Source organism: Peromyscus leucopus, chromosome 13 (assembly GCF_004664715.2).
Source record: "Peromyscus leucopus breed LL Stock chromosome 13, UCI_PerLeu_2.1, whole genome shotgun sequence".
Classification (NCBI taxonomy): domain Eukaryota; kingdom Metazoa; phylum Chordata; class Mammalia; order Rodentia; family Cricetidae; genus Peromyscus; species Peromyscus leucopus.
The window spans coordinates 4,497,782-4,521,436 of record NC_051074.1 but is presented as its reverse complement, the minus strand read 5'-3'; the positions used below and the strand labels follow the sequence as shown (position 1 = coordinate 4,521,436).

Below are 23,655 nucleotides of genomic sequence, written 5' to 3'. Positions count from 1 at the left end.
ATCAGAAAAAAATATATACTCAACTCCAATTTGTACAAGTCATGTCAGAAGACCCACGCTCCTGGTTCTTACTGGTTTCAGACTAAGAAGCCTGGCCACAGCTGCCATTCACACAGTGCCGGCCGCCCCACTCACCTGTCCAGCATCTTAGTGCTGGCTCTCTCCAGCTTCGCCAAGATCTGAGGGAGCTGGGTGTCATCATCACAGGCAGAGCCCCAGCCGAGAACACGGGCCAGGTCATTCCCTGTCCCCAGGGGCAGCACACCTAGCTGACACTGGTGGAAAACAGTGGGAAAAACATGTCCTTAGACACCAGGTCTAAGAATCATTCCCATCCAGGACTCACCCTACTGATGTCATCAATGGCCACAGGAAGTGCAGGAGGTCTGATCTGAAGTATGTGGCCTGTACCTTCTCAGCAGACACCACCAGAGGGGACACATAGGCTCTGGAGTCAATAGTAGATACCAGGAGCACCAGCCTTTCCTCACTTATTCACATGTCTTGACAATGAACCCTTAAGGACTCTGGTTTCTACAACCCCTTCCTTCCCAAATATACTGCAGTACCACACCTGAAGAGTCAGTCTGTAACTTCCCAAACATGTCTCCACCCCTATGCGGCTCACTCACTGATGCCAACTTCACTTTCCAAAAGCTGTCACTGGTATCACTCCGCACTGCTAAAATCACCCCCACTGACTTCCAGGATCCTATCAAAAAGCATGCTAAGGCAATATGAACATACCAGGCCTAGTCTGCTCCCACTAACCTATGAGTGGGTGGCTTCCCCAAACTGACCCCAACCCTGCTCTATCTTAGACTGAGCAGGGCTTCTACTTGGGCCCTGGATGCATGGAGACATATGAGCAAGGTAAGAGCTGAGTGACAGGTAGGGTTGGAAACCTGCGGCACTACAACACCCAAAAACCCCAGAATGTCCCCAAAGTTGACATGGCACCAAACTCCAGCAAGTCACAAAGCTTTACCCTAAGGAAGAGTGTGAAGGATGAGGATGGACCAATGAGGTCCATCCACACAGCATGGACTAGAAGCCAGGAGAAGGAACACCACCACATACAGGGCGGGGGGAACCAGAGGTGCAGGAGAGAGTTGACAGAGCTCCGAGGAACACAAAGGAACCACAGGAAACAAATGTTCACAGAACATGACTAAGTAGAAGAACCACATTCACAGCCTTCCTAGCAATCAACAGTAAGCTCAATCACAAAACTAACTGTCCTACCATAATCCCACCACTGGGAGGCGATACTTCTTTTCCTAGAGTTACTGGTGGCTGTCAGTAACTAGGACACTAGGACACACAAAGTACCTACCACTTAATGAGCAGGACTGGACAGAACACACAATCACTGAAAACTATTCAAGTCAGGGATTCACTAGACAATATATAATGCAACACAGATTAATGTTTTTATGTAGGGGCAAGTAACTCAAGAACAACAAAAAATATGAAGGAAAAGGAAAATAACCAAAAAACTAGGAAAAATGATCTTTAATGACAAGTGAAATGCTGATATAACAATGATCATGAAACATCAATTTTTTTTTAAATGTGATTACCTCAATAAAAATTAAGACCAAACCCATGAACAGGGATCTATTTAAAACATCAGTCCAATAAGGCTATGATTGACTTTATCATTACTTAAAAATAAGACTGTTGCTGGGCGACAGTGGTGCAGGCCTTTAATCCCAGCACTCGGGAGGCAGAGCCAGGTGGATCTCTGTGAGTTCAAGGCCAGCCTGGTCTACAGAGAGAGATCCAGGACAGGCACCAAAACTACACAGAGAAACCCTGTCTCGAAAACCCCCAAAAAAAAGACTGTTTACATAGTTGGGCAAAACAAAGTGAATTCACCCCAAAGGAAGAATGGGAACTGGAGTAGTCCTGAGTGTGGCACTACAAATAGTTAAACAAGGGCTCCTCCAAAGAGAAGACAGGGGAACATGTACAGGATTTTGCCAGGGTTGTCTCAGCCACCCAGCCCCTGCTCTAGGGAGCAGCACTACTCGGGGAGAACATCCCCTGCAGAAAGAACTGCCACTCCGAGTGCCCAGGGAGCAAAGTATGGAAGTGCACACACGCTGCTCTTTCCACGGCACGGTGACGACCAGCAGGTGAGTGACAGAGGAACTGTGCGCATTTTGATGCAAACAATCTGAGTGATGGTCATGACAGTGTACACACTGGCTAGTGACCAAGGGAGCGGGCTGGGAGTGAACATTCAATGAACACAAAAAGCAATTAGGATAATCTATTTTTATTTTAGTGTAAAAACTCGAACTTGTTAAATATTCTCTTCCTTTCCTCTCAAGCCTGAGGCATCCAGCAATTAGGAAACAGCTGGAGCTTAGGTGACTATAGCCCCCACACTCATTCCCCACATAAAGCCTGATGCCATGTTGTTTTTACAGCTCCCTTGACCTAAATGGCCCTCCGTCCCTCTCTTCTCTCTCCTCTCTCCTCCCTCCCTCCCCTCCCCCCGCCCCCCCCCCCTCTCTCTCTCTCTCACACACACACACACACACACACAAAGCATCTAGTACTTTCACTGCTACCTCTTGGACACAGACACACTGAAACAGCACAGTACCCAGACTTCGTGGCCCCTTTCTGACCTCAGCTCTTGCCTGGAGCTGGGATGTCCCTCAACCCAGGTACCTGTTTGTGAAGGTTGAGACTGTCGATTTCAGAGAGGACCCAGCCAACACTGCCATCCCCGCCACAAACCAGAATCCGGAAGGTGTCAAACTTCTGAAATAACCGTAAGCTGTAGAGACAAATAATGGGTTTGTCTGTCCTGAGCTGAGAGGAGCGCCCTATTCCATGTGGCTGAACCTGCACCCAGGCCAAGCCCAGGTGTACACAGGGTCTACAAGGCAACATTAGGTGTCTGTCCAGCCCCTCTGCTCAGGGCCCATTTTTGTCGATGTGGGTGATCCCAGCACCTCTTTCGGCCAGGGCCAAGGAGGAGACAATATACACATTTCAGAGTATCAAGACAGTCTCACTTGATGCCAGCGCCTCAGAGGACTTATGAGCACAGTCTTCCACATCCCGGCCAAATCCTGGACCCAAGAATCCCCACCCTCAATATTCCTCATTCATGTGCTACCCAACCTGCCTTCCTGGTGGCTTGGCACTGAGCCTTGACACCGCTCACCCAGGCTACAGAGATGCACAGTATGCCAGCCCCTCTACAGCACTTAAGCCCAGACCAGACACACAGCCCTCCTAGCCATGTAATTCAGGCCTTCTCCCCTTAACTTCAGCCTCCCGTATGGGCTCCTGCTGGTTATATGGCCCCTCCCACTCATAAGCCACCACAGCCTCTGCTCGCTCACTCGCTCCTCACACTCTTCCTGAAGATTTCATCCTTGCTTTCAATTCAAGAACAGTACAGGTGCTAATGACTGATTCCACACATTGTACACCCCTGAAGCTTCATGCTCATACCTCCAGCAGGTTGCACATCCCTAGTGTCCTACAGTGCCTCCACCAGGATATGTTCCTCCTTGGACATGGTCCTAGCCCAGCTTTTGGACAGGCCCCCTAGCATCCTCCTCCTCTTTCTCTCAATAAGCTCTGCTAGGCTCAACCTCTGTTGCTGCTCTGAGTCCTCAGGGAGCCTCCAACAAAACCCTTCTCAGACAAGAGGTCTGTCCTGTGTTTTGTCTAATGAGTTGATAATTAAGAGGCTGTTGTCCTTCCTGGTCAGGAAAGAGTCAAATATCTCAGCAAACAATCGCAGCCCTCTCTGACAAGCATCTGATGCCCTCAGCTCTCCCATGGTCTGAACGGTCCCCACCATGCATGTAGGAGAAGATGAAGGTTCTCCTCCGAGGCTAGCACATTGGAGATACTAAGACGCTGGCTTCACATAGGTACCCTTACAGGTGGTTCCAAAGAATCAGTGTCTTCCTCCATTCAAGTGGCACAGGGTCCTACCATGTGACCCTGACTATCAACATATGTTGCCTTCCCCCCTAGGGGGCTTGCAGACTCTGTCTCTAGCAGAGCTAGCCACAGAGGACATGCTCAGAACACAAGCTAGGATAGATAGGCACAAGACATGGCCTCAGATCTGAACCTAAGTTCTGAGCAGCAAGGCTGCATGTGACTGCCAAGAGGTGAGAGAAATGTTTACATGTGTCCTTAAAATATTCGCCTATGAAGATCCTTGCTCTCTGGTGAAGCAGTGCTCAGTCAAGGCCAGAACTCAGGAATGTTACGAACTGTATGATGTCAGGTGCTTCTCATAAACAGGAAGTGAGTAAACCAATTCCCATGCCACCTCAACTGGACCCCTTGTGTCACCTCAGCCTGTGCCCAGCTGTAAATCATGGAGCTCTTGCACATCAAAATCCAGTTCTACCATGCAGCTTCCCTAGCAGAGTAGAGTGGAGCCTTCATGCAGTGTCCCTGGCAGCACCTTCCCAGCCACCTGAACCTGTTTCATGTAGTGCCGACTCCAGATGATACTTTCAATCTCCCTACTGCTGAACTGAGACTAGTTCCTCATCAACCTCAGAAAGAATGGGTCAGTGCCATTCAGAAAACAGTTATCTGCAGGATTCTAGGAAGGCTGCCTTTGAGCAAGCAGTCTGAGGGAGGAGGAGGCCACTTGTGACTGTCTTCCAGCAAGCTGTGCAGCAAGTTCGCAAGAAGAGCAAAAAGAAGCTGAAGGAAGGGTACCCAGGAGTGATGGGAAGGAAGCATGAGCCCCACAGCACGTCAGCTAAAGACAGAGAAGCAGTCCCAGCTCGTGTTATAGCAGCATCTGGCTCAAAAGAACCCCCTCCTGGGTTCCTCCCAGAACTCACACTGAAGTAGGGCTGCAAGCACCTTCCACCTCAATCTCTCCAAATGCTAGCATGTCCTCTGAGTCCTACCTTGCAAAAACAAATGTTTCCTACAAACCTGTGGAAAATACAAACCCAAAAGGGAAAAGCACCATCTCTCTGGCTAGGAGATGAGAAGCTTTAGACCCCAATGCCCCTCAAGTCTCATTACACCTGCATGAAGATACTACTGTGTTCTCGAAATGGAAAAGCCCCCTTGGTTTTGCTGGAGAAACCAAGGAACTAAGCAGGCAGTAAAGAGAGCAAGGCAGGTCTGTAAGTACCGACACGGAAAGACCCCAAGCACAGGAGCTGATGCATGTGAACATGCTGCACATAGCAGCTAGTGTAGGTGTCTGGTACATGTTTACAGACATGTGCTTTTACAGTGGAAGCTCAGAGGGGGCAAATATCTACCAGCTGTTAGGAGCACGTCCTTCATAAGTGGGGATTGTGGCAGGTGAACTTCTTTGCTGTTTAAAATTTTCTTTATAAAGATTTATTTTTATTTTATGTATATTGATGTTTTGCTGCCATGTATGATCATGCACCGCATGTGTGCAGTGTCTACAGAGGCAAGAAGAGGGTGTCAGATCCCCTGGAAATGGACTTATAAACAGTTGTGAGCTGCCATGTAGGTGCTAGGAATCAAACTTGGGTCCTCTACAAGAGCAGCTAGTGCTCAGATACACTAGCTAAAAATTTCTTATCTTTGATCCTTTTGAAACAAGCGTGTCTTAACTACAAAACATTGTAAGAACAGCATATCTCACACAATCCCTACCCAAGGTGTGGTCCTCCATTCATGAGGTCAAAAACTTGGGCAGGGTTCAGCAGTTGCTTGAATCTTCTGAGAAACTTCACACCTTGGTTGTCTCCACTTTTGGAGTTGACGAAGACCAGCAAGGGGCTTGTGCAAGACGGGGGACAGGTGGCCTTCCAGAACCCTGGAAGTGAAGGTGGAACAGAAAGAACCCTTACAAGCTGTTGAGGTGCTGTGGACTGGATAAGCAGCAACAGTCAGCACAAGAGGCACAGAATTCAGAGTGAGCCAATGAGTCTGTGAGGGACAAGCCCAGCTGTGAGGGGTTGAGCCCACCTCATCTCACCTCACATCTTCTAGCCTGGCAGAACTCTTTCCTCTGAAACATGTACCTCAGAGATCACCTTCACCAATCCTTGCCAGCATGCTTCTTCATTGTCCAGATGGACATGGAGAGAGGCTCTGGGCCAGCATGCTAGGCTCTGCCACAGATGGTGACAGGCACAGCCCTCTAGCTCATGGCAGACCAGGACACTTTACATTTGGTCTCCACTCAATAGCCAAAGGTCTCTATCAAGCCAAAGGTCTCTATCAACCCTTCCAGAAAAGTGCTGGCTCATTCAAGCTGTGAGTCGTATGGCAATTCCCAGGATGCCAACTGTGGCCCCTGACCATCCCACAGCTGAGCCTAGCCTCCTGCTGCCCATGTCTCAAAACTGCCAAGTCACCCATCTCCAGAGCTGGTAGGGGAGGCAGCATGGAGAAAGGGTGTGTATGTGCACACAGCATGTATGTGAACACAAGCGTGTATGTGAACAGGGAGCACCTACCATCAGAGTCAATACTGTTGAGTGCTGTGGGAGGGATGACAGACACCTTACACAGTCCAAGTGGGCACTTTGTCACCAAGGACTCTTTGCACGATGTGTGAACCTAAAATAAAAATCCACATGTCACCAGGAGTCAGTCTCCTCAGACATACCAGAGACTCTCTGGCCAGCTGCTGGAAAGTCCTCTCAAGAAGAGGCAAACACCATCCGAGCAGGCCAGCCTGTGTTCTGAGCACCCTGTTTCCTGGCCCTGCACCATGGAAGTGAGAATCAGGTACGTCCAACAGGAGCCAGACATGGAACTGAGCAGCAGCCCCAGCTTCTGTCACAGCTACCCTTAACTCTCAGGGATCCCAGACAACCTGCCTTCAGCGACTAGGCTCCTTTCTGCTCAGTCACATGCGCAAAACCAGGTACATGCCACAGAAACCACAGCTGTCTAGTCACTGACCCAACGTCAGACACCTTGAGCTTTGTGTTTGAGAGGCCCCAGCCACGCGGTGCCTCCTCCTTACATGAGGGCCTTGATCACTGTAATTACTGTACTAGAACAAACTTCTCTCAGAAGACCTCAAAAGTGTTCCTGCTCTCTCTCTCAGGAAAGACCCATGAACCTGTCCCAAAAGACCCCTTCACAACCTGCTGAGACGCCGTATGGAGCAGACAGGATAATTTCCATGTACAAGGCAGGATCAAAGTCCCAGGAAGGCATTACAAAACTGTGGAGGATGAGCGTGGCCAGACACGCATGGGACGTCAAGGCTCTGGGCTTTTGGAGAGCCTCTGGGGTAGACGTACAGGAGTCAGGAAGGAGAGAACCAAAGCCGGCACCCAGGCGTCTCCACACACCCGCAGGCCGAGCAAGCGGAGCAGGCGGAGCAGGCGGGCTCACTCACCATGGCCTTGCACCAGAGGCAGCGCCAGTCCTGCAGGCGCAGCACGCTGCCACAGGTCTTGTCGCACACAGTGCACTTGGCACTCACAGGCAGGTTTCCTTCCAGCCACTGGTGGGGCATGGCAATCTGCAGACCAAGCAGGAGCATGCTAGAGACAGCCCAGAGTCCCAGCCAGGGTCAGCTGGGCACCCTGGGGCAGAAGTGCTCTTTTTGAGACACTGCTTCCCACCCAGGGCTCACATCACAGCACCTACTGGGAAGGAGACACCCAGACTTATGGGGATGAGGGCAGAGTTGAGAGTACAGTAACCACAAAGGTCCCAGGTGTGACTGGCAGGGACACCTGATCCCAGTGTGACATCTCAAATGACAAGTGTAAGGGGAAAACGAGATAGTGGGTGCTGTGCAAGTCACAGGCAGAATCCCCCTGGACGTACCCCATCCTCATCCTCAATGATATCCTTCCCAATCGAAGCCAATGTGGTCCACTTGCAGTTACTGGTTGCACGCACAGCACACCGTTTGTGAGCCTTAAACTTACACACTGTGGAAAAGGAACACACAACCACATAAGCTTCACCCTCAGCAGGAGCCTCCCGGTGGGACAGATGACTGTTTAGTAAACTTGGGATGGATAAAGAGCTCTGGAGGGATGTCACTTGGTGCTGCAGGCCATGCTGGCCACTGTCATCCCAGCACCTAGCCTCTGCCCAGCAGACAAGCAAACTTAGAAAGCACTACAGAACTGAAATCTGAAGTTCATCTAACTCCATAATACTCTTCTTTTGGGTTGTCTTCATCCATTGAAAATAAATGTAAAACAAGCCATATTCACAAGCTATGCAAAATAAATGGAAGACAGGCCTGGCCTTGAGTCAGAGCTTGCAGTCCCTATGTGACCCCTGCTCTGCCACCAGAACCCTCCCATGACCCTGTACTCCGTGAAGCATCTTCTCTCCTGCATCCATGACACAGAACCCAGAAAGGGCCCACACCTCCCTCCTCACTACTGCTTTCCTTCTGTTCCCTCTAGAGACTCTGTGATAAGTGACACTCAAGGACTGAGTCTCCTATGGGAAGATCAAGAAGAATGCAGTGGTGGGAACCACTTCTCCCTTGACCACCCTCGGTCACGGCAATACTCATTTATTATGACTACGTTGGGATGTCAAACAGTTTATCAATCCTTAGTTCACCTTTCACACAAAGTAACAAATGCAGCTTTCTTACCTTCACAGGACAGCCCATGGGATGTGACTCCAGACAGAACTTCACGACACACATTGCAATAGGTTGGCCGTGCATGGGAACAGGCATACCAGTTGTGCATCCCTGAGAAATGGTCCATACTGTATTGGGTAGGCTGGAAGAATGATATATAAAGAGGGCAAAGATAAGATTTCTCTTTGGCGGGTTGGAGATGGCTCAGCAGTTAACAGCACTGGCTATTCTTCCAGAGGTCCTGAGTTCAATTCCCAGCAACCACATGGCAGCTCCCAACCATCTGTAATGACATCTGGCACCTCTTCTGGCCTGCAGGCAGAACACTGTATACATAATACATAAATCTTAAAAAAAAAAATTCTCTTTGGAATTCTTTCATGCAACAACTAAAGAGAATTTCATAAAGTACCCCAGAGAAGAAGTCAGATTCATGAAGGACAGGACCACAGTCTTGACAGGTCCATGGAAAGAAAGAGGCCTGGGCCTCAATTTTACAAGACACATACTGGAGTCCACTCAGAAGATACTGGGGAAGGGGGACCCATGAGAGCAAGAGCAAGAGAGGCAACAACAGGCACCCATAGAAAACATGTGTCTCTTTTAACCTCAAAATGCTCCCTGTTCTGGACAGTCTTGAGTGCTGCAATCCAATCTTCCATTTCTTTCCTGTTGTCGGCACACAAGATGAGCTTCCTACAGGGAGTGATGACCTGAAAGAAGAACACATTCCATGTACTATGAACATGGCCAAGGCTGGCAGCTACACAAGCTATATCTGTGTGTGTGTGTGTGTGTGTGTGTGTACTCACGGGGAAAATATTTCACTCAGTTATTCACACTGAACAGATCATAAAAGTAGTTATCAAGTTTCACTATAAATTAAGATCAATCAATCTCAGGCAGGCAGTGGTGACGCACGCCTTTAATCCCAGCACTCAGGAGGCAGAGGCAGGCGGATCTCTGTGAGTTCGAGGCCAGGCTGGTCTACAGATGGAGATCCAGGACAGCCAGGGCTACAAAGAGAAACCCTGTCTCGAGAAACCAAAACCAAAAACAATCAATCTCACTCTCAAGCCAAACGGCCATGGCATTTCATTAGCTACCCACCAGCTAACAACTTTAATGAACACTGAGGACTCACTGCTCAGGCATAAGAAAGAAGCCCTAGAAAACTGAAAAAGAGAAGCAAACACAGGAACATAGAGCTGCTGCTCCAGAGAGCTTTCACTTAATGGCCAGCACTTAAATGGTATAGGATCTGCTGTGGGATGGTCTGTATGTCAAATGCTCTGATTGGTCAATAAATAAAACACTGATTGGCCAGTGGCCAGGCAGAAAGTATAGGCGGGACTAACAGAGAGGAGAACTGAGAGAACAGGAAGGTGGGAGGAGACACTGCCAGCCACCGCCATGACTAGCAGCACGTGAAGATGCCAGTAAGCCACGTGGCTCGTGGCAAGGTATAGATTTATAGAAATGGATTAATTTACGATGTAAGAACTGGACAGCTAGAAGCCTGAGCCATTAGGCCAAACAGTTTAAATAATGTAAGTCTCTGTGTGTTTACTCAGTTGGGTCAAAGTGGCTGTGGGACTGGCGGGTGAGAGAGATTTGTCCTGACTGTGGACCAGGCAGGACTGGAGAAAACTCCAGCTACAGAGGTCTGCTCCAGCAACACTAAATTAACATGAGCATGTGTCCCACATGCAACAACCAGCTTCTACAATTAGGGACTAAGCAAGTTGGCTGGAATGATATACAACTGGTGCTATCCAGCAAATGGGAAAGGAGTGCAGGGAGAGTTTATAAACTAGTGAGAAGCCACCTTCTGAAGAAGAAAGACTACAAACTCACAGAAGAGAAAACACGGGATGCTGCATCAGCATAACCACGGAAGGGAAGAAGCAGCCTCTTTCCCTACCCATTCGGTAAAGTCAAGAAGATGACATCTAGACTTGTCAAAAGTGTGATTAAAAAAAAGAGTTCTCAAATACTGATGGGAAGCAAACAGGTACAAACATTTAAAAACAATAAGGTTTATTAAAATTGCCATAACCTCTTAATTTTATTGTATCAGGACCAACAAGCTCAGCAGGTACAGGCTCTCACTACCAAACCTATGACCTGAGTTCAAGCCCCAGGACCTGCACAATGGAAGCAGAGAACCAACTCCTGCAAGTTGTCCTCTGACCTTCACACATGTACAATATGAGTACATACACATAAACAAATACATGTAATATTCCACATCAAATCTATACAAAACAAAGTTTGGGTAGAAGTCTGTTTTTCCCCTCTATTTAGATTCCCTTATGGAGAAAAGAAAGAAGAAAAGCTTCCTTCCATTTATAAGCTACATGCAAACAAAAAAGTTATTTATATTTGCTCTCTAAGCAGCAGCATACTACAGACTTCACTTCCCACCTTTGCTTTCTCTCCTAATTGTATATCCTAGGCTTCATGCTTCACAGCACATAGCCCCTGGTCCTTCCTTAGAGGAGCACAGCAATCCATGATGCAGATCCACCAGCTGCTCAGGCAGTCCTGTTTGCCACTGGGAACTCTGCACTGTTTAAAATCATTTGCTAGTTCATGGAGTGACATAGTGAATGATCTTTTACTATTTTTACAGTGTATCTCTGGGCCAAATTCCTAGAAGTGGAATTTCCCTGAGAGAGAATAAATGCATATGTAACTTTGTTAATGTTGCCAAATTCCCTTCTGCAAGTGCTGGACCATTTTTTGATTCCTACCAACGGGTTTAGAAAAATGTCTATTTCCAGGGAGGCTTCACAATCAAAGGATTTCAACTTTTGGATTTCTACCCATCTTAGCTATTTAAACTTCTAAGAAGACCCAATTCAGGAAGATGACGTTCAAGTGGCTATGATTCTGTCTGGGACTCAAAACATACAGAAGCAGCGCTCTTTCCAGCAACTGATGTTCAATCCACAGAGAATGAGCAGAACTAGATTTCCACTGAAAGCTTTGTTCGCTCTCAGGTTCCCAGGGTTCTGAGAATGAAGAATGTGAGGGTACAATGGGCACAGGCACGGGAAAAGCCAAGAGCATGCTAAAGTAAAGACAGAGACAGCATGGGAGGAGCATGGCTTTCCTGAGACGAGAGACTCTGAAGGGCTTCCCTCCCATCACCTACACGCTCTGGCTTGCTGATGTCTGCTCCAGAGCTGAGTTTCCAAGGACACGAAAGTCAAGCTGCCACCCGGAGAAAACTCACATTGGAGAAACACAGACCTACAACCACCTCAGATGCTCACCTGGCCTCAAAGACTACAATATGAGGCCCAGAAGTGTGATTGGCAAGTGCTTCAGACATGGTGAGAGAAGATGGCAGGAACTGAAATAACCCTACTTATTATTCTTGGTCTTCTGCAAAGTCTGCAACCTCTTCCTTAATGATTCACTCTACGGGCTCAACAGATGAACATTTTCATCAGCATAATAAAACACAGTCAAAGAAAGAATATGTACTTGACACTGCATAGCTCAGCGATAACAGGGCACCAAGATACTCCAGAGGTGAACTATGAGGAGTTTACATCCCCTTCTATATCAATGCTATGTCTACTTCTTCCACAGCTATAAGAGGAACTGCTGAATTATTCCAGACTCAGCATGCATTGGAAAAGGGATCTTTGCCCCCTCCCCTAATCTAGTCCGGCACATACTGAAATGGGCAGTACCCACTGCAAAAGTGTTACGCTTAAAGCCAGTGAGTTAACAAACCAAACAATCAATGATGTCATTTTCTTAGCCTGAATAGCAGAGTAAAGGCTAAGCTAGCAGAGAAATGTCAAGGAACTTAAGTTTGGGCCTTCCTTTAAACCTGCATGTGTTCTACAGTAAAGAAACCCAAAACAGACACTGATGCAAACCTCACTTGGCCTCATGGTTGAATGTGGTATGTCTCTGTTTCTCTTTTGGAAAGGGGTGGTCAGACCCTTAAGAGGGACCCAATCTGCCTAAGACCAATACCACATTTTGGCCCCTGTACCCAAAGCTGCATAACTTGCAGCAGGTGCTTTTCCAACCTGTGTCTCCATTTCCCCATCTAAAAACAGTTACTGATGGCCCCACTACATCTGAGCCCTTGTCAGGGTATGTCAGCAGCACCTTGCAAAGCACTGTCCCAGTACTCTGCACCTAAGCCTTCCCAGTCACTGTCAGCATTTCAGTCCTCCACCTCCAGTACTGCCCATGTGATATGACCAAAAGGCAGTCTATGACTGCATTCCTTGAAACGGTTCTAGCATAAACAGCCCAGCCAACGAAATGAGATCATCATAGCAAAGTCCTGTAGTGGGTAGCTATTCCAGCTTTGATCTGGAAGTTCCAACCCCCCACTGAGGCTTCGGTAACTGTCACGCCTACAAGGTGGGGCCAAGAGAGGACCCTGAAGACCCGAGATCCGGATGGGCCCCTCTCTTGCTTGGTTCCTGGACCCTGGACGCTGGAGGTAGACCAAGCAGAGTTCTCCAGAGAACACCACCGGACTGTGTTACGTCTTTCCCAGACCCTGCAACCTACCTATCCCTTCATCTGTAAGTTATGCCAGTAAATAAACCTCCCTTTTAACTACGTGGAGTGGCCTTAATAAATTCACCTTAATAAATTCACCAATAAAGTTCTGTCAAATAAAATTATCCCCCTGCTCCTCTCCAGTCAGTTTATTTCTGAACTGCCCCCAGACCTGCACCCTCATGACTGACACCCCAAGTGGTGTGGCTGGCTCAGCCCCACAGTTCTCACCTCCCTGGAGAAACCCTCCCGGCAAGCCAGGCCACCTGCCAACAGATACCACAGAGACAAGAAGTGCCTTTTTCCCATGTGAGTATGCTGAACTTTAGAAGGAATACAGAGGCTGGAATTCTTAAAAACATTAAACACGTGTAGCCAAGCACAGTATGGCACACCTTTAAGTCCAGCACCCTAAGGCAGAGGCAGGAGGCTAGCCTAGTCTACACACCAAGTTCCAGGCCAGCCAGAGCTACATAGTGAGACCCTGTTTCAACAACAAAGAAAGGAAGAAGGAAGGAGGGAGAGAGGGGAAGGAGTCGGGGGACAGACAGAAAAAGAAGAAAACCTACATATCTGCCCACGTTTGAGGACTGGCAAGATAGTTGAACAGGAAAAGCATGACAACCTGAGTCTGATCCCAGAAAGTCACATCTAGGAGGAAAGAACTGACTCCCACCACCCATGTGCTACGACACACACAAGATGAATAAATAAGTGTAAAAAAATTAAAGAAAGAAAAGTACATGCACAAGAGACAGCAGGAGACAGACATCCAGCAATGAACATGAAAGGCCATTGGGGTTGTAATGATTCAGGGTTAGACACAGATCTTAACTATATAGAAATATCTGCTTGGTACTCTTCCCAAAAGAAATGCAAATTGAAATTCTAGAGTTAAAAGTTTATTTTATTTGCATTTGTTTATTATGTGTGGAAGGGTTCATGTAACAACACACATGAAGAGGTCAGAGTAAAACTTAGAGAAGTCAGTTCCTTACCAAGCATCATCTCAACAGCCCTGAGATGTTTTTAACCTACCAGAGCTCATAGTGGGATAGCAGTTACACTGATTCTCAATGGCAGAGTATAAGTTAACACAGCCTTTATGGAGAGCATATGGTAAAACCTAGCAAGCTTTCAAATACAGACTTTTAACTCAGCAGAAGCACTTCTATAAATTTACTCTACCCTTCACCTAGCTAAGAAACCACACACTGCATCGAAGTCAGTCAGAGCAGCACTCCTAGAGACAGAAGAAATCACTCATGTGCTGACAGATGCAAAGATGGCAGGAGACTGGCTACCGTAATTACTGTGTTTATATAGCAGACATCCACACTGCCACTGAGAAGATGGAACCTCTGCAGCACAGCTCCCATGACATACAAACAACAAAAGCAAGCACAGCAACTGTGTGGTGCAGAGGGAAACGCAGTGTCAGTTAGGGGAAGCTGAGAAGCTGGGAAATACTTCACAGCTGTTTCTTACCATTTCTGCACCATTTACTGCCAACCCAAAGGACCAGTTAAGAAACAGCCTGAAGTTTACAATGCACACTATGGCTCCAGAAAAGTGACTATGGACAAGAATTCTATTTGACTTAGGAATGGTGGTACAAGCCTTTAATTCTATCATTCTTTAATGCCTGCAAAGGCAAGGAGTTCCAGGCCAGTCTAGTCTACATGAGACCTTGTTTCAAAAAAAAAAAAATCTGTTTGTCTAAAAGAACTTTTGCTTCTACCTCTTCAGACAAGTGCATAATTTCCCACGAGATAAGGAGAAACTTCCAGCAGCTGCAGCCCTGCCAACAGGAACACAAGAAGAATCTTCCTCCCAGGACACAAAGGGCAATCTGGTGTCACTCCTCTCAGCAGATCCCACCTAGTCACTGCTCCACGTGGACTCGAGACATTCAAGGTATCAAAAGAGCTGCCGTTATGCTGGGAAAACTGGCTAAGGAGATGACTGAACTACAGGCAGTGATCTCTGGGAAACCGTGGTGAAAGGGTATGAGCTACAAGGGTGGACAGTGTGGCTCAGAGGTAGAGTACTTGTCTAGTACAAGGCCCTGGGATCCAAACAAAGGAGCTACCCTGACACACGATGACTGTGTCTAAAAGTCAGAACTAAGCACGGGCTCTGGTCCCACCTGCTGTGGCTGGCGGACAGTGGAGGTGTCAGATGGCAACACTGGCTAACACAGATGACACCTGCAAGCTCGGGTGACCACGGGGTGTTTTACTTACAGTGTTTGCCCAGCGAGCCTTCTTCACGCCCTAAACAAGTCCTCACTCTCTCCAGAGGAGACCCAGTGCGGCCAGATGGGGCTGCTCCAAGTCCTACAGCAAATGAGGAAGATGCGGGGCAGCACCAGGCAGGCCAGGTTCACAGCGGCCCTCCACCCACAGCTGCTTCTTGTTTGGCAGAAGGGAAGACTGCAAAGCTCCTAGTTCCAGAGCAGCAGGAAGTGGGCAAGGAGAGAACAAGAATGAATCTCAAGCTCTTCTGGGCTCACACAGCACAGTGGGACAGCTCATCTCATTCCCTTCTTGCAGGGTGAGTGGCCTGAGGTTCAATGCACACCTCAGTAAGTCATCAACTGGCTGCCCCTCCCACCCTGACAACATTTTTCAAGAGTTCAAAACAGAAGGCAGAGAAGTAAGACCTGGAGGATAATGCACCATCAGGGTGAAACAACCACTAAAACCATTTCAGGAAACAGCCGCCTACCAGTAAGGTGAGGCCTGCACCCAGAATGTTCAAAGGCCAAAACACGTGGAGCAGGGCAAAGCACAGAGTGGGCAGGGCAGGTGTGCAGCCTGGATGCTGAGCCACTTGCTCTTCAGATTTCACGAAGGTAAATCCAGCTAATACAGCTTTCCTTACTCCCTAACAACAAATGAAAACCCTAGGCAACGAAAACATCGGTGATTGACAGCAAAGGCTGGTGGACCTTGGGAGCATGGGATGACCACAGTGTGCTCTCCTCAGCTCTCAACATCTGGATGTCCTGGAATGAGAGCTGAAGACAGGACCTAACATCACCGCTCGTGTAGGAGAAAGCCCCACCACCTCCAAAGTCTCTCTCCAGCCAAGGCCCAGAGGAGAGGTAGCCTGATAAAACAAACCCACCACAGCAGAATGGCCAAGAGGCTCCCTACTCCTGCCATACCCAGGGCACTCCAGCATAGACCTGTTCCCCAGCTACCAGATGGCATCCAGAGAAGGACAAGGAGGATGCAAAGCTACTTTCCTTGCACCCAGAAATAACAACCACTCTGTGGCAACAGAGGAAGTGCCGGTAGCAAATGAGTACACAGACAGCCATTCAACTCACCAGTCAAGGAAGGTGCACACAGAGGTAAGATGAAAGAACCCTGGACACCATGAAGAAGGCTACAATCAAAACAAACAAGGGGAACTGGGGGGTGGTTAGTCAGTAAAGCTACTCAAGCACTAGGACCTGAGTCCTAGGCAGAATCTACATAAAAATTTGGGCATAGTGGCACACTTGTAATCTCAGAGCTGAGAAGACAGAAAGCCTAACTCCAGCTCTAGGTAAGAGACCACCCTGTCTCAAAAAACAAGGAATGAAACCCAAGGATGACCTCTGGCCTCTACACAACACATATCTATGCACAACCCCACCCACACACACACACCCACACACACACAGCAACACCTCCAAAAGCTGGACACGAGGTGGAGAAACTGGGTCACACTGTCAGTTAGAATATAACACAGCATGACCACTCTGAAGATAGTGGATTCTTTAAAAAATTAAACATGCAGGCTGCTGATACGGCTCAACAGGTAAAGGCTCTTGCACCAATCCTGACTACCCCAAGTTCAATCCAGACACACACACACACACACACACACACACACAACGGAGACAGCTGAGTCTTCCAAGTTGTCCTCTAACCTCCGTAACTACACCATGATACATGCCACCACCACCCCTAATAAATAAGTGTAGCAAAATCATTTTTAAAAAAACTAAACATGCAACATCCATAAGACCCAGCAATCACACTCTTCAGCATTCATTATGGAAGAACATACAACCCATCCAATAGCCATGATGGTCACAGCAACCTTATTCATAATCACTGAACACAACTCTGAAGCTCTCCTTCCATAAACTATAAGCACCGTGGCACATCCATACCATGGAATATACTCAGAAAAAAATAAAAAAAAAACAGTGACTAATGCACACACCTTGAGTCAAACTCCAGGAAACTATACTGGGCAGAAACAGCCAATCCCAAGAATTATGTGCCATGTGAGTCTATTTGTACAACATTCCCCAAATGATAAGGTTATAAGCATGGCAAGTAGGCCAGTGGCTACAAGGGTTGCAGAAGAAAGTCTTGAGCAGAAAAAAGGGAGAGCAGGAACGTGCCTGAGAGAGACGGCAATCCACTAGGTCTAGATGGTTTCAATGCTAGCATATCTGCAGGACACATTCTGGAGTGTATAAGAGCTCTCCACTGAGGCAAGCTAGTAAAGGGTACAAAGGCACTCAAAATGAAAAGGTTATTTACAAGAAGCCATGATCAACAGCAATGAAGTCTGACATGGGAACACTGAGAAGTGACCTTACAGTAGACCACATTTCTTAAGAGGTCTGACTCAGCACTTATAAAAGTGAGCCCTTATCTTGCTAAGACTCCCAGCTTGCCAAGGAAACAATCCCAGACACACCTTCAGCACATATCCAAGGAAAGGTGTCCTGTACCAGGGCTAGGCACCAAGGGGAGCACTCAGTAAGCCTCTTAGCATAGTTGTTCTGTGAACCACGCCCTCTGGCTCAGATGCTGTAACAAATGGCCAGGCACTTGGCCTGTCCCAGCAGAGTACCACCAAGAAAGGTCTGGGATAAGTGGAGCTGAGGAATTCATGAATGAAGACAGTTGGCAGAGCCCTCCCCAGAGAGTCGTCTGCCCAGCACCCACTTCAACAGGAATGCTCGGAACAGCATGAGACAGCAAACCAATGGCCAGGCGCCTCAGGAGTCCCATGTACACACCAAAGGAGGGCTGAAGTCTTCCTGCCAACTGCCCGCAGAAGCTAGTGACTGCCTCCAGACACTCAGCACCCCACGTTAGGAACCACCTCCAAATCCCACCTCCTCTCTAACTCCTTTCCTCCTCAGAAATAAATCTAGGCAGTATTTTGTATTTGAACAAACAGGTAAAACCTGTTGTAGACAAACACTAGAACACAAAAGTGAGTCTCACAGAACATAATGTGATGTATAAGAAAAGGAGACCAGAAAAAAAAAAGAAAGAAAGAAAGAAACCCCACAGGGAGCAGTACCCAGGTGACTCAAGAGCAAAGATGGAATGGGTGATGAGTTCCAAAAGGTGAACTAAATGAGGCAAGACAGAGATGGTGGACCATGCAGGCCCCATAAAACAGTAACTTCTACTGCAGATGAAATGATAAAATCCAACAGCTTCTTCACAGAGGCTGGCTTCTGACTCATGTCTCCAGCAATATTCTGCATACCCCACTGAAAACCGACAGGCAGCAGTCAAGAAGCCTTTGGAAGACAGCTTAGCAACCCAGCACCAGGGCAGAGAGAAGAGGGCTGGGCCTAATGTGCTCTGAAGCCCACAGGAGTTGTGGCAAGCCAGATGGGTAATAGAAAGTCAACAGGCCCCCTCGGGCAATGGGTAAGGCCAGCTTCCATGTTGAGACCAGGGCCCCAGGGGTGAAGGAGGCTGGGTTGAGAGGCAGGGATCAGTAGTTCTGCTTTAGACACGGTGGTTCAAAGTGTCTATATTAAAGTTGTGGCCAATGTCTTGTCACATCCATAAAGTCGTCATCTTACCACCAGTGTGGTACATTATGAATGAAACTACTCATTAGCACCTCACATGCCATCTCCATCAATGGCAGACACCAGGTACAAGTTGGGCTGTTGAAGAGATCCTGCTACCTGTTATTTTTACTTGTTGTGTGATATTTTGATTGCATTCTGACAATAAAGTTTGTTTTGAATCAGAGGGTGGAGCTAGCCACTAGCAGACCAAAGTTAACCATAGAGTATTTGGAAGACTGAGGACAGATAGAGAAACAGAAGTAGTAAGGCGGGGCTTAGAAAAGATCTCAGTGCTGTGGGATGTTCTGTATGTCCTGTGGGAGCCCGTTCTTGGGTTCCTCATGGCTTTACCCAGCAGGTCCGCATAGAGGATGATTAGGACCACGGGCCTGAGTGCAGGTGTCTGAGATGGTCTGCACTTGGCTGTGTTGTGGGATGGTCTGTATGTCAAGTTGCTCTGATTGGTCAATAAATAAAACCTGATTGGCCGTGGCTAGGCAGGAAGTATAGGCGGGACTAACAGAGAGGAGAAATAAAAGAACAAGAAGGCAGGAGTCACTGCCAGCCACCCGCCAGGAAAAGCAGCATGAAAAGATGCCGGTAAGCCACGAGCTGCGTGGCAGGGTATAGATTTGTGGAAATGGATTAATTTAAGCTATAAGAACAGTTAGCAAGAAGCCTGCCATGGCCATACAGCTTGTAAGCAATATAAGTCTCTGTGTTTACTGGTTGGGTCTGGGCAGCTGTGGGACTGGTGGGTGACAAAGAATTGTCCTGACTGTGGGCCAGGCAGGAAAACTCTAGCTACATCTCAGTCCTTTTTTGGATGGAGGAACGGACGTGACAGGAGGTCACTGGTTGCTTCCCCACAGCTTCTCTGATCATTCAGCTTCTTACTACAATATTTGACTCCTGATTTTTTATTAATAAAGAATAATTTGATAAACACATCATTTACTGTTCCTTTCCTGGCCAGATAAACAAATACTTACCACCATGTGACAAGTTTCTACAGTATTCACGACAGCAATATGTTCTACAGGTTGGCAGCCCAGAAGTAACCAGCCATGCCATCTATACCTGTGTAAGTACACACCATGGTATTTGTGCATGATCTTGAAGCAGATTCTATTACTAAGCAGCACGTGCATCACAGTTTGGGGGAGCAATGTAATAGTATCTGGTCTAACTGAAGATGTGCAGACCTGGTCATTCTATCCCTAGAAACACATGCCCGAGACTGCTGCCTATATGCCAGGAACACAAAGATACTTATGTCCTTGGCACCACAGCTAATAGTAGCAAAATCTAGGGAAACCTACTGTCAGTGGGTTGGAGCATTCCAAAAGTTCTGGAACATTATGGAACCTATGAAAACCAACTTTGTGGTCTTTACCCTGGGCTGCAGTTGTAAACAGAACTCTATAAGAATTCACATTTAACTCCAGGAATTAGGAAGAGGCCATACCTGAGCTACTTAATGAAAGGCCCACATTAATAAATTCACACTCATAAACCTAGGAAACACGGGGCTATACAAGCATGATGCCGCTAATTCAAGCTTTAAACCAGCTGGGCAGCACGTCCTAGTGTTCCCCCTATATACACCTACAGAACAGCCAGCAAAGCATGATGAACACCCAACTCAAGCACTAGCAGAACAGAACTGAGACTGGGGAGGATAGACCATCCAAGAGCTTCCTTCAGTGAATACCCACGTGTCTTTGGCTAGGAAGCAGAGTGACTTTGTGAATGCCTTAAATGTCTCAGCATAAAAAATAGAGATGCAGAACCGAAATAATAATACAACTCTGGTTTATATTCAAAGCTCAGAAATATAAGAGGCTAGCTGGTGGGCTGGAGAGATGACTCAGCAGTTAAGAGCACTGGCTGCTCTTCCAGAAGACTTGGGTTCAATTCCCAGCATTAACATGGCAGCTCACAACTGTCTGTAACTCCAGTTCCAGAGGATCTGACATTGTCACACGGACAAACACACACATAAAATAAAGACAAATAAATAAAATTTAAAAAAGAAAAAAGAGGCTAGTTGGCAACCACACACCAGTGGACTCTTTGGCTGAGGAATGGGAGGGGTCTCCTGAGGGCACAGTTGAAGGACCTCTCTTGGGCCATCTTCCTGGGCCAGAAGCTATATTTAGGGGGTCTCTTAAGTCTACAGCAGACAACTAGTTTCAGAGAGCCTCTCAGATGCCATTCTACTGTGTAGCTGCCTGAATCCTCAGAGTGGCTAAGGTCTCAGACGCACAGCTGATGCTTTAGGCAGGGAAGGGGAGGCACCATCTAAACCTCTCCGAGGGCGTTTTCAGAAGAGACCAAAAAAACACCTTAACCCCAAACACGCAATCAGTGAACTCAAAGGATGGCCACCACCACAAACTGAGACTCTTCCCTAACTGTGAACACATGTGCCATATGGCTAAGGGTGTGAACAGATGCCTTAGGGTGAAAACCTAGCTCTACGTAGATCAGAACATGGCAGGACAGGTGTGGTCTACACACTGCACCGTCTACTATGGGACCACAGGGAAATCATCCCTTTCGCCACAGCTTGGAACCTTTGGGATGAATCAGAGAGATCTGCAGCATTTCTTCTGGCAGGTAAGAACAGAAGGATGTTTCTAGCATGTACATGAAGTCAGAAGCTTTAAAGACCTCCCTCTTTTCAGAAAGTCTTCTCATTCTCCAGGAAAGCCTTACCTCTTACCCCGAGACCCTAACAGTCTCCCACGAGCTCTGTCTCTGGCCCATTGCTCTCCACTCTGCAGCTGCTTCAAGTGTTTCTGCATCCAAGAGAACCGGCACAAGTGGGAAGAAGTTTTACAGTCAACAGCAACCTGTGGGTCACACGGCTAAACCAGGGACACAGAACTGTAACACTAGAACTGTACCATCCAGTCACTGACTGGGGAGGTGGCAGGCAGTGTCTGAACAGAACAGGATTGGGAAATGCTCTGCTAAATATAGCTCCTGGCTCAGGAAGGTGGCCCAGAAAGGGTCCGGCGCCCAGGGCAATTCCTGTCACTTCCTGTTACTCACATCCTGCTGTTCTGGTGCAGCTCTGGCCCCTGGGTACCCATGCACTGTTCCCTAACTGGAAGCACCCCAGACACAGACCACTCACAGCAGCTGGGATGTGTGTAGACTGTGGAACACGAAACAGACACCACCACAACCACCACCACCACCACCACCACAACCACCACCACTACTACCACCCACCCGCCAAGCCCCACCTGGTAGAAAAAGCTCAAGACAGGTCCAGGCCTCCACAGGGTCCCACAAGTTACCACCATCCAGTCCATAGCCATGACAGGAAATCTTGGCAGGACAGCTGCCACTTGCTTCCTCCAATCCCCCAGTAGAACTAGGAGTAAGAAACACTGAGAGGGGGACATGGACATTGGCTCCTACCCCTAATCAAGAAGCTATCTGCAACCGACACCCACTTTCAAAGGAAAAATTGGTTTTCTCCAATGGAGTCTTATTGGTTATATTAACCACACTTATGGACAGGCCACATGCCCAGAAGTAGCCGGCAGCACATAATGAACCCAATGGTATTTTGTGGACTTTTTGTCAAGTATTACTTTGTTTTGGTGTTTTGTTTTGTTTTGTTTTGTTTTACTTGTATATTATGGGTTTCTGTTTTTGTGTTTTTATGGGTTGTGAGTATAGGTGTTTCTTTTTCTATTCTGATTGTTTGGTTTGGAGTTTTTGTTTTTTTTTTTTTTTATTGTTGTTTGCCTGTTTGCTCTCTAAAGAGAGAAGGAAAGAAAGGACACCTGAGAAGAGTCAGAGAAGAAGAAACCATGACCAGAATATATTGCATGAAAAAATGTGATAAAGAAAGAAAGAACTGGAGACAGGGAAGGGCTGCCTCACAGCTGGCAGGTGCCACCAAAGCAAAGCCATCTGCCCATCCTACCCTTCCAGTCCAGGAAGCCCAGGAATGCAGCACAGCCCAGCATGTGATCTACCCAAAAGTCTTTTGTTAAAGAAACAAAAAGTAAAATAAAGCAAAAAGAGAAAGTTCTATCTAAAAAGGAAAAATGATGAACATTTGGTTATCTTTTTCATATCTGCTGCTGCTTCATTAAATTCAGTTGTGTTCAGCTGTGGGAAACTGCCTGCGTTGACCTTGGCTGAGTGAGTGGGCTGTGCCTCCGGGAGGAAAGGAAGCGTCTACAGAAGGAACCTCTGGTTCAGGAGCTGAAACGCAGTGGAACATCTCCTGCAGCCGTCTGTGACAGCTGACCAGCATGCACAAGTCAAAACACAAATAGGCTCTATCCAGGAGGTCTGAGAACTACTCTAGATGTCTAAACCAGAGAGGTTATGAGTGTTCCATGATGGACATACCCGGCAGACTATTAAGAGATGACGACAAGCACATTGGCGGCACAGAAAGAGCCTCCTGGTGCAATAGTATCAAAAGCAAATCAAAGAGTGTATAACTGATAGGCTTCATAAACCTACATTCTCATGTACCCTTCATTACAGGACATGACCTGAAAACTACTGGTTTGTATCAGGACCTCCCAACCTTGACATTACTATATTTTGAGCCAAATAATTCTCTGTAACAGGGCTGTCCCCACAAAGCTGTAGTAGTTGGGTATAATGGCACACACCTGTAAACCCAGCACTCCGAATGCAGAAATCAGGTCTCTGAGTTCAAGAC

The 23,655-nt window shown here is 47.4% G+C and overlaps 1 protein-coding gene across 6 annotated transcripts in view; it reads right to left on the bottom strand.

Moving 5' to 3' along the window:
* Dgkd (diacylglycerol kinase delta) overlaps positions 1 to 23,655 on the bottom strand; it is a 95,257-nt gene that overhangs the window by 20,473 nt on the left and 51,129 nt on the right. For all 6 annotated transcript variants that reach the window (XM_028876281.2, XM_037210083.1, XM_028876283.2 and 3 more), the window contains exons 4-11: positions 9,184 to 9,288; positions 8,585 to 8,717; positions 7,792 to 7,898; positions 7,355 to 7,480; positions 6,459 to 6,561; positions 5,650 to 5,812; positions 2,686 to 2,794; positions 136 to 275 (exon numbers count right to left, since the gene is read on the bottom strand). In XM_028876281.2, the coding sequence (XP_028732114.1) occupies positions 136 to 275; positions 2,686 to 2,794; positions 5,650 to 5,812; positions 6,459 to 6,561; positions 7,355 to 7,480; positions 7,792 to 7,898; positions 8,585 to 8,717; positions 9,184 to 9,288 (986 nt within the window). The remainder of the gene's footprint in view (positions 1 to 135; positions 276 to 2,685; positions 2,795 to 5,649; positions 5,813 to 6,458; positions 6,562 to 7,354; positions 7,481 to 7,791; positions 7,899 to 8,584; positions 8,718 to 9,183; positions 9,289 to 23,655) is intronic.